The 13,550-nt window shown below is 45.5% G+C and overlaps 2 protein-coding genes across 3 annotated transcripts in view; one reads left to right on the forward strand and one right to left on the reverse strand.

The window, feature by feature from the left end:
- Nucleotides 1-5,224, forward strand: part of nedd9 (neural precursor cell expressed, developmentally down-regulated 9) — a 32,196-nt gene extending 26,972 nt beyond the window's left edge. The window contains exons 5-7 of the mRNA XM_062529650.1: nucleotides 1-700; nucleotides 2,186-2,272; nucleotides 3,906-5,224. The exon at nucleotides 1-700 is cut by the window's left edge and continues 524 nt beyond it. Coding sequence (XP_062385634.1) covers nucleotides 1-700; nucleotides 2,186-2,272; nucleotides 3,906-4,481 — 1,363 coding nt within the window. The 3' untranslated portion in view covers nucleotides 4,482-5,224. The remainder of the gene's footprint in view (nucleotides 701-2,185; nucleotides 2,273-3,905) is intronic.
- A 4,536-nt stretch (nucleotides 5,225-9,760) lies between these two features.
- smim13 (small integral membrane protein 13) lies at nucleotides 9,761-11,835 on the reverse strand. Of its 2 annotated transcripts, none has more exons than XM_062529755.1 (3): nucleotides 11,638-11,835; nucleotides 11,338-11,428; nucleotides 9,761-11,009 (listed from the first exon to the last, which is right to left on the reverse strand). In XM_062529755.1, the coding sequence occupies exons 2-3, from the start codon at nucleotides 11,411-11,413 to the stop codon at nucleotides 10,822-10,824; spliced, it is 264 nt and encodes an 87-aa protein (XP_062385739.1). In that variant the 5' UTR covers nucleotides 11,414-11,428; nucleotides 11,638-11,835; the 3' UTR covers nucleotides 9,761-10,821. The 2 variants fall into 2 exon arrangements, with proteins under 2 accessions (XP_062385739.1, XP_062385738.1); XM_062529754.1 differs by having other exon boundaries at nucleotides 11,634-11,835.
- Nucleotides 11,836-13,550: the final 1,715 nt, after the last annotated feature.

The raw sequence follows: 13,550 nt of genomic DNA on the forward strand, positions 1-13,550 counted from the left end.
GGCGCTGGACCTGGACTCGGCCGTGCAGCGGCTCGGCCAGCTGCAGCAGGCGGTGGAGTCCTCCGGCGCCGCCCTGCAGGCCCTGGCCTCCTCGCCGCGCTGGCGGACGTTCGCCTTCATGGAGCGCCACGCCAACGAGGCCCGCGCCGCCCTGGAGCGGGTGCGCGCCGCGCTCGCCGACTTCCTGGCGTTCGGCCGCGGCGCGGCGGCCAACGCCACCGCCCTCTCGGACCCGAGCCTCCACGCCAAGCTCCGGCGGCAGCTCCAGCGGCTGGAGGACTCGGCGCTCATCATGCAGCAGACGCAGCAGGCGCTCGACGCCTCCGGCTGGGCCGTCCACGTCCTGGCGGGCAGCGCCAAGCACCAGGGCAAGAGCGACGACCTGGACCGCTTCGTCATGGTCTCGCGCACCGTGCCCGACGACGCCAAGCAGCTGGCGTCCACGGTGGGCGCCAACGCCGAGCTGCTCTTCCGCAGGTCGTCGCCCGCGGCCGTGGAGGGCACCTACTACAGGGGCCTGGGCGAGGAGAGCGTGGGCATCGTCCACCCGCTCACGCACAACCACGCCGACGACAACTACAACGAGCAGACCAAGCCCTTCCCCGTGCCCGCGAGCCTGAACCAGGACAAGGCCAACATGAACAACAGCGAGAAATGCGTCAAGAGCTGGATGGAGGATTACGATTACGTCCATTTGCAGGTAAGGGCGAAAGAATACACAAAGAATACACAAATAGCCTAAATAAAAAGCAGTTTGAAGAAAACTAATAAATCGTTACTGACCACCATGTCACAAAAAGTAAGCCCAATTTACATCCACTAAGTCTCAACTAAGAGCAGTTGACACAATTTCCTTTTTGAAAAAAAAAACCCCACTTTATTTGAAGGCATCTACATGACTGTCACATGACACTGTAATGACACATGAACTCTAACCCTAACTCGAACTTGTCATGACACAAAACGAAAGAAGTGTTATGACATAAACGTTTATGACTTGTTTATAATGTCCATGACAGTGTCATGTCAGTCTTATGTAGATACCTTCAGGTAAAGTGTAACCAAAACTCCTAAACGATCATTACTGACCACCATGTTACAAAAAGCAAGCCAAGTTTACATCCACTTAAGTCTCAGCTCATTTCAGCAAACAAAGGAAATCCTTATTCACATGCAGTTATCTATTAAAGCAAGAGGCTACATAAACCTCATAGCTCTTATCAGAGGTGGTATCAGGTGAAGGCAAAGTATAGTGTCTCACATTTCTCATGATGCTACACCACAGACGCTGGTGTTCTTAAATAGCTCCAACCTTAGCCCTACATCTGCTGCTCAACCGCACTGTGCTAGCTGGTCTTCGTTATGAAACACATTACAGTGGTTTAGCTGCACCGTAACATGGCCTGTGTGATGCAAATTGAGTCAGAGCATTAGTAGTAAGTATGCCACCAGTCAGCTTTTTTTAAAGACATCCACAGACTGTTGACTAAACATTTACCTCTCGAGCAGCGCTCACTGATGCTTCCTATAGCAGCTCCCTCCTGCGTAAAGCGTAAAGCCTCCCTCTTTCCATCTGTTGGTTCTCAAACTAGTGGATTAGTAAAAGCAACATTCTTCTGTACCGGTGCTTTATATGGGTGTTTATCTGGTCTGAGTATAAGGGAAAAAAAGAGGCTCTCTTTTAATCTTAATCTGGAAAGTCTTTGAGGATGAGAGGCGGGTGGGATTAAGGTGATATGGAGGCTGTGCCAGAAAGGATTTACTGTTACTTACTATTTAAGTCACAACGGTGCAGTGATCAAGGATCAAAAAGTTGAATGTCTGAGAAATTATACCCAAATCACACACACACACACACACACACAAAGTTGAATGTCTGAGAAATTATACCCAACTGACACACACACACACACACACACACACACACAAAGTTGAATGTCTGAGAAATTATACTCAACTCACACACACACACACACACACACACACACACACACACACACACACACACACGCACAAACACACACACACACACACACACACACACACACACACACACACACACACACACACACACACACACAAACTAATGCTAATGTTAAACACACTGGACATGCATTATTCTCTTGACTTGATTCCCATAGCTTATGTGTTTTCCTCACTACCATGCCTATACCTTTTCCTCCAGGGCAAAGATGAGTTTGAGAGGCAGCAGAAGGAACTCCTGGACAAAGAGAACATCACCAAACAGAAGGTCCAGCTGGAGCAGGAACAGGTAACATCATCACCTTCTCGCTCGATGGTGTTTTGAGCCCCCAACGTCGTCTTTCAGGCAGCGCTGCCACTGTTGACTTAAAGGCACTTATTCCTACCCCTAACCCTAAGACTAACTTTAACCCATGCCTAACCCTTGCGCCTTCCAGGCAGCGCTGCCTGGAAGACAACGTTGGGGGCTCAAAACACCACCTTCTCCACTTCACTCTAAAAGAATGAGATTCACACACTCCATATACTGTAACCCAGTCAAGTTACTGAGTAGTTGTGTCAGTGTGTAATGTCACGGTTATTACCCACCTTGTTGCTAAGTGATGTCAACGTGTAGCGTCCTATTTTGTACACTAAACCTTGACACTGTGTACTCACATAAGTCAGCCAAAGCAACCAAATTATTTGACTGTGCTACGTTGAGTGCACACTTTTGTGGGGGGCCTTTTTGCCTTTATTATTATAGGACAGTGAAGAGGTTGACAGGAAACAAGTGGGAGAGAGAGATGGGGTGGGATCAGGACATGACCGCAGGCCAGATTCGAACCTGGGTCCCCGTGGGCACTCGGACCCATGCATGATACGAGCGCTGTAGCCTGCTGCGCCACAGTGCCTCCACTGTGTGTACCTCTGATAAGTTAGCAGAGCAGAGCCTCCATCTGTGGAGGCCCTGGCAATGCGTCGAGGTATTACAGCTATTTCCCAACTGGGGCCACCCTGAAATAGAGGCAGATTAGGGAGCAGAGGTTCAGTGGAAATAAGACTGGAGGCCAAAACCACACGGTGCTCCATAGGTCCTCACCAAGCCCAGCGGCTGTTTACTGCTGAGTGGCGTAGGCTAGGCAAACAGAGGAAGGCTGTTTAGTGTCCTGTCCGTGGCCTGAAGAGTTCAGGGACAGAGCTGGGGAGTTGCGGCCCCAGCTGTGGCGTAACTAGCTGGGGCACCTGCACCGCTCGCCGGCGACCCCGGGTTCGATTCCCGCCCCGTGGTCCTTTCCGGATACCATCCCCGCTCTCTCTCCTATTCACTTAATGTCATTCTCCACTGTCACTATCAGTAAAGGCATAAAACGCCCCAAAAAGTAAACTCAAAAAATTTTAAAAAAAAATCATAGAACTGGGGAATCGCAACATCTGGAGCATTTTGCCAGAATATGACATGTGGCAGATGGTCATTAGACCTGCAGACATGATTATGTGCACACACACACACACACACACACGTACACACAGACACAGACACACAAACACCTACACAGGCACGCACAAACGCACACTTACGCACACTTGCACACACACTATAATCACCCTGGAGATTTATTTTGGATTGCAGGATTTTACTCTCAAAATGCATTTTCCTCAAACTGAAAAAAATGTTCCCCTCAGCTGGAGAAGCAATCAGTTTGGAGACTGCATATCTGTCTGTTATGTTATGTGCGTCCCCAGCTGTTCAAACAGACAAAAATACACTACTTCCTTCCCAGTGAATCCAGTGTATACCACTTATACATTTATTTATCTGTATTTATGTTATTTTTCTCTTTCTTCTACTTCCCTCTTGCCTCTGTCAACCTCTTTCTCTCTCTCTCTCTGTTCTCTCTCTCTCTGTTCTCTGTTTCTCCTTCTGTGTCACTCACTCACAGCTCAACAAGCTCAAACAGCTAGAACAGGAAGTGATCAAACCAGTGGAGAACGACATCACTCAGTGGATCTCCCACCAGCATTCGGCTGGCTCCTCCTCCACCCCGTCAGACACCTCCTCCTCCTCCACCTCCTCGTGCTCCTCCTCCACGGGAATCGGCGGCACCCAGGTGTGCGGGCGCGACCGGCAGCTCCTGGGCTTCTACGCCGAGCAGTGCGAGCAGCACTTTGTGACGCTGCTCAACGCCATCGACGCGTTCTTCGGCTGCGTGGCGGCCGGCCAGCCCCCGCGCATCTTTGTGGCGCACAGCAAGTTCGTCATCCTCAGCGCGCACAAGCTCGTCTTCATCGGCGACACGCTCTCGCGGCAGGCCGCCACGCCCGACGTGGCCAACCGGGTGATGAACTCGAGCAACGTGCTCTGCGAACTGCTCAAGACGGTGGTGGCCTCCACCAAGGTGGCCGCGCTCAACTACCCCAACACGCCGGCCGTGCAGGAGATGGTGGACCGCGTGGCCGAGCTCTCGCACGAGGCCCAGAAGTTCAAGACGCAGCTGCACCAGATGGCTGCTTTGTAACAAGCCCCCCGCACTGTCCGACAGAGGTGGACATCCCAGGCGTCAGAAAGTAAAAGCCCTATAAATTCATGGGCTTCATCAAGTCCCTTGCCACAGGTGTAAAAAATCAAGCACCATGCGGTCTGCATTCATAAACTAAGTGCTTGATTTTATACACCTGATGAAACCCATGAAGAGGTTCTACCTGGGCACTCAACACAGGTGATTTCACTAATCAGCTCCTCCACCTGGCTGAGGAGTTCTGGTAATTAGAATCAGCTTGTTAAGTGAAGGGTTGGAACAAATATGTGGCCAGACTTTAGCTTTCTGAAGCCGGGATGATCACCTCTAATGTCCTGCACCAACCACAGATGTGTATATATATATCTATTATTATGTTACAATATGTTGAACATCATCAAAAAGCTCTGCTTTTAGAGATTTTTCATTGTACATAGCATTTTCTTTTTCTTTTATGTAAATTATTGTCCATATTTTTATGTGTAGATTGTTTTATATTATTATGACATAAATATATGAGTATAAAATTGTATTTTGCTTTTGTAGAGTGACTTGAACACAGATTCTGTAACATTCCTGGTTGGTATCAAGCACCTTATGAGATGTACTCTATTTCATTGCCATCGGTAGACAAGAGACATGCTTCTCTGCTGGAGATGACGGTAGTTCTTTGTAATTCTTGTTGCATCTGTCTCTGGCAAAAAGAGGTGGGCTTTATAGCAAAGTAAAAGTCTGTACCTCTACGAGTCGTATGACTGTTTCTTTTCAAGAGTGTTGGAGGAGGTAGACACCATAGAACACTACATACCTGAGTGGGTACCTCTGAGCAGTTTCCTGGTCTTATTCCACAGGCATTCATATATGAAAAAGGCTTAGGATACCTGGAGTCTACCACTTCCATCCTTATCTAACCACTCTCACCCACACAAGAGTGACAGAATATGTATTTCTAGATGTACGTCCTCTCAAGCAATCATCTTGCTCGAGAAGTTGTTTCATTTGAGATAAGTGTCCATTGGACATTCTCAGTCTGGATCTCCTAAATGTTCCTTTCTCTCTAAACACACAAATCACCCTGTCATACCCACTGTTTTGAAAGGCTTAGTACTACTGGCCTCCAAATCAGAACAACATGAGTCCCAGTACATGCTGTACACGCCCACCCGAACATGTCTCCGGAGCAGACCGCTAAGCTCCGACTTGGCGGTAAATCCAATTTCATTCGGAATGATAACACGCCTTATGTAAGTGGGAGAGACAGTGTCAGCGGCCATCTTTTTTTTTTGGTTCCTAAACAGAAAGCAGGCTCACTTCTCCTGGCTTGGCAGGCAGGCAGGGCAGAGGGAGCGGCGCGTACCCTCGGACGCTTGCTTTTATTTCACCGCATCAGGGTAATTAGGAAGGACTCTCCTCCGTACAGGCCCCAGCTGGGTTGATGAAAGAGCAGGCTAAAGGGATTTTACTGTAAGCCGGAGGGAAAAGATGGCAGAGGGATGCCAGTGCCAATGCCATGCCTCTTCTTCACAATTATAACCAGCATGCCAGGAGGAACATGTGCCTGAAGCTGCAGAGTGGCGTTTTTTTTAGGCTGTCAAAACAAATTAAAGACTGAATGAGGTAGAAGAATGAGGTAATTGTTAAATTAAGGTACTTTTACGATGAAGGATCAGTCTTTTGTCGATCTTATATGCGAACATGTTTCTTAAAATCATCTCTAAAATTCAAGAGGCATGAGAATCGGCAACACGTTACACGTTACATGTGGTACACCAGCTGTCAAGAAGGTGTGGGACACTTGGGGAAGCTCTGGTACAAGTGAGCACAGTGTCCATACCACATTCAGGTCTACCTGGTCTTCGAATCTGACCGTCGGCCATTTCTCAATTCCACCCCATCTTCCACTCCCACTCTCCTCCTGTCGATCTTCACTGTCTAGACCAGTGGTTCCCAACCTGGGGTTCGGGGACCCCACTAGGGACTGCCAAAGATTGCCAAGGGGGCACACAATGTTGCCTGGGCTGAGGTTGTGAGGTTGCCAAAACTATATTTGCGCCCATTAAATGTATAAATTCCCAATAACACACCCAGTTGGATAATCAAAGCTCTGTATAATCAAAATGAAAACAGATTTTTGTTCAACATTTACATTCATGTAGCTATTTATACTGTACCTCTGACCTCTTGCGTAAGGAACCTTCAGGTCGGGCTATAGGCTAGGCATTGGTAATTCACCCCCGGACCGCGTTTGTTGAATAAAACAATATGTCGTGTGTGTGTATGTGAGCAGGAGTTAAGGTAGGGGACCCTGGCTTGTCTTAGACACAGGCAAGGGGGCCTACAAGGGAAAAAGAAACACTGGTCTACAGTAGACAGAGGCAAAAAGCTGAAAAATATACTTCAAAAAAAGAGTGTGTTAGACACGTATCAACTCATAAGGTCACGTCAACTCATACGACAACTTTAAGTGACGTTAAGATATGAGCCTTCAGGGATAAACCCAGCTAAGTGAAGGTTAAGATATGACCCCCTAGGGATAAAAACCCAACTACCACAATGAGTGCTGGAACTGTGATGCACGTAACACCTTCCTAGAAATGTTGGCATCCGACGCACATCCTGTGGCTCTGACACAGCACCCACTCTGCCGCCGGCATTAGTGGAGAAGGCAGCATCCATTCATCTTATCTGTCATTTTTTGTACCAAGCTTGCCACCCAGCCCCAAGAAATGCTTGCATCATAAACACCAACCACAGACTTTTTTTTTTTGAATGGAAGGAAAACATGTTTGTGTGTTCCTTATCCTATTCAGATCATGTACTGTACGTTTGATGATGAAGTTTTTGACGGCAAATAAAACTATGAGTATGCGATTTCTAAATGTGTAGTAGAATGGTTAGAGAATTACTCAGTTAACTATGAGAGAAGCGTACAGAGACAGACTGGTTTGTGCAAACTCCTCTCTCCTGAAAGGGCCTGGCTGTTGAACGTGCACAGGAACAGCATGTCTTTTTTTAATCACCAAATCTCGCCGAATACCCCAAATTCCTTCCCAGTACGCAGAGTGCCACTTCATAGTAATTAATGGTCCAAATCCGTGCTCCTGTCCAGGGGGAGATGGGGAGGGTGGCCAGTCACAGCAGCCGAAGCAGCTCTCCAGGATTTTTTTTTTTTCTAAACTCAGACTACTAATAATAGCGGAGGATCCATCACGGATGTTTTATCTCTCCGAGTCTGGCCATCTCTGTGGATTATTTTTCCAGTATCAGACTCCAATAATGGCTCAAAGGCATCCAGGAGAGCATCCAAAGAATGTCTCACCCTGGAAAGTGAAGGAGATGGACTCGAATTGAATTAGTGTATGACCAAATGGGGCAGACAGGCCTGGTGGGGAGAGATTTGAGGTGGAAGCTGAAAGTGCTATTTAGTGGTAAGGATGGAGGAGCATGACTGTTGCTGCAGTTGATGATGAGCTGGTGGGCCCATAGCAAGGTGCTCATAATACGAAGTAGGTAGGTTTTAATCCAAGAAAACAAAACCAACTATCAAATCCATTTCACTTGCTTAAAGCTTTACATCAAATTGATGTAAAACATGCAGACCCAAGGAGTGCAGCATTTACATCAGTTTGATAGAAGATTTTAAGCACAGTTGTTTTTAAGGAGTGCCTTTAAAAATAAAAAAAAAACTAAAGAAGACAAGAAAACAGCTGTGTTACTGTACACATGCATGTAAAGAACATCTAATTTGCACTCGAGGGGGCTTATGGTAATAGCACCTTCTTAGTGCACAAAGTAAAATACTGTTGTGTGCCAACTGACAATTGGTCAGCTTATGGCCTACTTCTGTCACTCAACTGTACGTGCATGAGGTTTTTCAGAGGTACCTACAGTAGTGACACCAGCACTTCTCCAATCTGTACCAGATACTTGAGTGAAAACCACTTCAAAAACCCCATCAATCCCCAGTGTCGCCGCAGGGTTAAATAGCAGGTGATGTTGCCGAAGTCATGCTCTGCTGTCTCTTGTAGGGCAGTGGTTTGGTTTGTGATGTGCGACCTGAAAGTGGTGGCTGAGTATGAAGGTTCCCAGGCTAGGCCACCTGAGTGACTGTGATGGTGAGCAATGGAGAGTAATGGGTGTACAGTACGTGTGATATTTCTGTCTTTGCATTGCGCATACTGAGAGAGAGAGAGAGAGACGCAGAACGAGCTACAGGCAGGCGAAGCGAAGCGATGTCATTTCCTTGGCTCACCGCACTCATTTCCTGTAAAGTATTTTCAGGGGCTGAAATTACAGCTTCTGCCCTCAGCCAGTCCATCGCTTTTCTCTGAAAACGAGCAGCACACTTGTTCTCAGAAAGTCCTGACTGACTGGGCTGGGCCTGGTTGGGCCTGACATCTATGCAGGACGCAGTTTATTTCCACAAACCCCAGAGGCATTGATGTTGCAGTTCAGGGTATTCATTTTATCTTGGGGTCCTTTAGGGCCTAGCCATGATTCATTATGCCTCAACAGACTCAAGGCAGCTCCCGTTTTGAACAGGATCTGGTATGCGAGGGAAGAGTAAAAACTAAAAATAGGAATTTAAACCAATTTTTTAATTAGTTGTAAAGGAGGTTATATGTTCTGCAAAAACAGCGTGGAGTGTGGGTGTGCTTTCAAGACTGGCTTGTGGATGCTGGCTATGAGAAGAACAAATGACACAACACTCAGCTCTACATGAGCCAATACTGACACCTGCTGGTCAAAAGTAGTATTGCTTTGATGTGTGCCAACATGCCACTAACTTCAGATTATGGCATTAAAGGGGTTCTGGTCTATAATAAACTGCATGAACAGCCTTGCAGTGGATTACAGTGACATAGTTGACACTGATGAAAGCTTGCAAGAATGATGATGGCTGTCTTGCCATGTGGTCCAAACCAAACAACAAAACCACTTTAAGGTGGTGGACAGGCGTATTCAGCTGTAACTCACATGAGCATAGCAACAAAATGATTTTGGACATGATCCCAAAAATTAATTCCCTATAAATATGTTACTGAATAATTCTGTATAATTTACTTTCTGTACTTTATCTGTGGCGACAAAAACATCTAAGGGCGCACTCACACTATAGGGCGTAATTGTTTTCTACAGGGCCGCTGGGAAACAGGTGTATATAGTCCTAGCTTTCAGAGACAGAAGTAAAGACAGTGTAAATGGCACACTTAAATGCCCAAATTCCCTGTGCTTAAGTCACAACCAATATGACCAAAAAAAAGAGCCTAATCATCCACTTTTTATCAAACCGATTTATTATGAAGGGAGAAAAAAAAGAAGAAAAAAATAAACTTGAAATGGTAATGCTCATCATGTTTAATGGACAGTTTTACATAGCACTCTATTACTGTGAACATGGGCAAAAACACTCAAGTAGTGACTACTGAAAGCCCACTGGTTTAGAGGCACAGGGGTGGGGGGCTCAGGTACTGCCATGGCCACTACGAAAGAACCATGGCAGCTTTTAGTGCAGCATCGGTGAAGCAGCAACACAGCATAGTGATCGATTACTGTCAGTTTCCCAGTTAACAGTTGGACATTATTGTTTCAAATGAACGGTGTTCCATTCCCACTGGTCAAACAAGGGTGCTGAACCGTAGTGATACATGTGTGGGGGGGTTTTTTGCGTCTTTTTGACCATTGACAGAAGATATCCATCATTTTTAGATCCATCATTGCACTTAAGAAAGTTGTATTAAGTTCCAAATTGTGAGACACAAAAAAAAGACTTACAACAGTAGAGTTGACAGTTACAAGCTGAGGACGTTCGGTTGTCAGTTTAAAATTGATTTTGTCGGGGAGGTTTTATATGCCGATAGAGTGTCCATGGTGGTCAGTTGGGCAGTTTTTGATATTTTCTGGTTAGTATGATTAAAAACATACAAAACAATGTTTCCAATGACACAGAAGGAATAAAAAACTGCCATATGGCTGTTTTTCTTTTTCGAGGGGGTCAGAGGACGACACACCTGTACAGATAAATGTCAAACAAAACAAGGTGTGTTGTGGTCTCTATCCATGCCATGACTCACCAGATGGTGTTTTCCCTTTTGACATTCAACAACTCTGCCAAACATAGCGAAATGGAGGACCAGGAGACAACACACAGACAGACCACTGGGGCCCCGATGGCACACTGTGGAACTTGGGTACAAGATGGCGGCCGTGGTCTAAGGGGAGGGTCGCATATGCACAAAGGGTAAAGTTGAACAGTTAGAAGATGGCTTGCGTCCAGCAGAGTGGGCTATCTGTTCGGCGGAGGGAAGCACTGGCTGGTGACGAGCTGAGGATGGGGGGTCTATGAGGTGGCATCCTGAGCAACAACTCTCTGGCGGGGTTTGTGTTTGTGACGGGGTGTGGGTGGGGAGCTACGCTCACTCTCTGACTCCGAAGGTTCTGTCTCAGCCTGCGGGGAGCCTGTGTCACCGACGAGTTCTCGCAGGAACTTGAACTTGGATAGGAAGAGCTGCCAAACCACATACCATCCTGTGCAGACAAATGCAAAATGTTAAGGAGGAGAACAAGCTCAAAATTATGTAATACGCAGTCATAGAAAGACAAAGGACCAAGTGTACTAATTTCAAACGGCAACTGGGTTGACCAGAAATATTATATTATATATATATAATATATTTCACTTCTGCAATTATTTGGCACTGTGATTGATTTGCATATCTCACCTGTTCTTGATTTTTGAAACACAGAATAACAGAATAAGATTTTTGAAACACAGAATAAGCCATTGGCCCTTATATAGGCCTACATGACCATTAGCCTACATTATTTGAATGGACAAAAATGTAGTTTCACGCACCAAACACCATGAAGAGCAGGGCGCATATTAGTGTGGCAATAATAACCAGCACTGTGAGTCCGACGCTTTGCCACATCTTCCCAAATTTACCCTGCAAAAATGAACAAACACCCACTGATTAACGTATGGCATTCATAAGGCACGCTGTGCTAGAGATAGTACACTCCTATATGGACCTGGCAGACGAAGTAGGACACTTCAGTGGGTAAGTAAACAACATTCTAAGTACGATATTACAGCTGCAAGCTAATGATATGCTACTTAGCTACACATAACGTTAGCACATAATGACATACATACAACAGATGACAACGTCCGCTCTTGTCTCACGCTAAATCCAGAGGCGTCCTTTGTCCACTGCAGAAAGGACGGACGCACTTCATCTGGTGCTTGTAGACTTATGTATGTCTACATTATTGCAACGTTTCGGAGTTGCTTTAATAACACACAGCCCTACTCCAACAGCAACTCCAAATGACGGCCCCAGTGGCAAGTGCCCCGGATTGAGTTCTTTCCGTACTTCCGTGGTGGGTGTTGGGTCATGTAGTTCTATGGAGGATATCGTGTGTAAAGACTCCGGTCACTTCGAGGGATTATAGTGAGTGAAGTAGATTTTTATATTGTTTTTTTCGTTTAACTAGGATGCATTATTTAACGCAAATGCATGTGCTGAAACGCTTAGCCTTTGCCGGTATTCTCTTTGTCAACAAATGGCCTAATAGCCAGTCTAAGCTATAGCCTATGTCAACCAGCTGTGGGCGCTATAGCATAAGTATCTCAGAGCTATTATAGAGATCTATCTGTTCTGCCTTTCCCAGTAATTTAACACTTGGCTGCTGTGCGGTAGACGGCAGCCAGGGGTAGCCTACATGGAAGGAAAGAAGAGAAATAGTGGACAGTACAAGTAGGCCTACAGTGCAGCTTGGAGTTCTGGTTGAAGACATTTTTGGACACTTAAAACGGCACAAGATCCAGAGCAGGGCAGAACCAGTAGCCTATTCGTCAACGGAGTGTTCTAAAAACCAGACTGAAATGTGTCAAAGACGTTGAAAGTTAAAATAAAAGAAAACCTGAGAGCAGACGACCGTATCCAAGATCAGGTAGGCTATATAGAACTAATAAGCTACATATCTATGGATAGGCCTACATGGTAACTTTGAATAACTAACTTATAGCTAGGCCTAAATTTAGAGTCAAGGTTGGGCTTCTTAAGTGGAGGTTGCATAATTGCATGTTTAAAACTGGAGGGGACCACCACTCAATTAGTGTAGCATAAGGTGGTAATCAGGAAAGACAACCTCAGTAGCACTGAGGGATCAGGAGGTGGGGATGAGATGTGAGATTTTATGTTATCAATCTTATCAATGAAGAAGAAACGTTTCCTGATTTTCAAGAGGGCCAACAGTAGGCTATAGTATAATTCAATGAAAACTTGAAGGCTGTTCTAATTGTTTGTTTTTCTTCCTCCCTTTTTGTGTTTTTTCCAAAATTCAAACTTAATAGACATTCTGTATTGTATGCAAATATCTATTGACATGCCACAAGGTGGAGTGAAATACCACAAACAGAATAGACAGTGACATCACTGCAAATATGCAAATTGTCAAGGAGTAGCCTACACCCCCCTCTCTCTCTCTCTCTCTCTCTCTCTCTCTCTCTCTCTTAAAACTCTCTCTTTACATGGATATGTAAACAACAGTAGCCTATATAGGGCAAAAATGTCGTTTGTCTATCAAGTCAATGCATTTTATTTATTTATTTTTTAAACACAAAACTCACTTTGACACGCGGTTGGTATGTCACTGCTAAAAAGAACTGTCTGGAAGAGTTCAGTCGTGCTGAGTGATTGTGTCACTTTAGCTTAGTCTAATCTCATTGCCATTTGATGAAGTCGCAATGCACTCAAACAACAACAACAAAATGTGTTAAAAAAAAAACAAAAATGTGTTTAAAAAAAAACATCGCAAATTGTGTTGTTTTCAACAAATAGACACATGTGTTTAAAACAACACAAGTTGTGTTGTTTCAACACATTCATTTGAAGAGTTTAAGAGTCTGACTCCTCTTTCATCACTAACTCATTGTGTATTCTCTCCAAGCTCTGCTGGTCTTGACAGCGACGGTATTTCACACACATTTAAGTTTACATTTATTTTAATTGTTCAAAGGGTTTGACAGCATCATGCTTAAAGGCTTTTTTTGTGTTAGATTCA

Source organism: Sardina pilchardus, chromosome 24 (genome assembly GCF_963854185.1).
Source record: "Sardina pilchardus chromosome 24, fSarPil1.1, whole genome shotgun sequence".
NCBI classification, from domain to species: Eukaryota; Metazoa; Chordata; class Actinopteri; order Clupeiformes; family Clupeidae; genus Sardina; species Sardina pilchardus.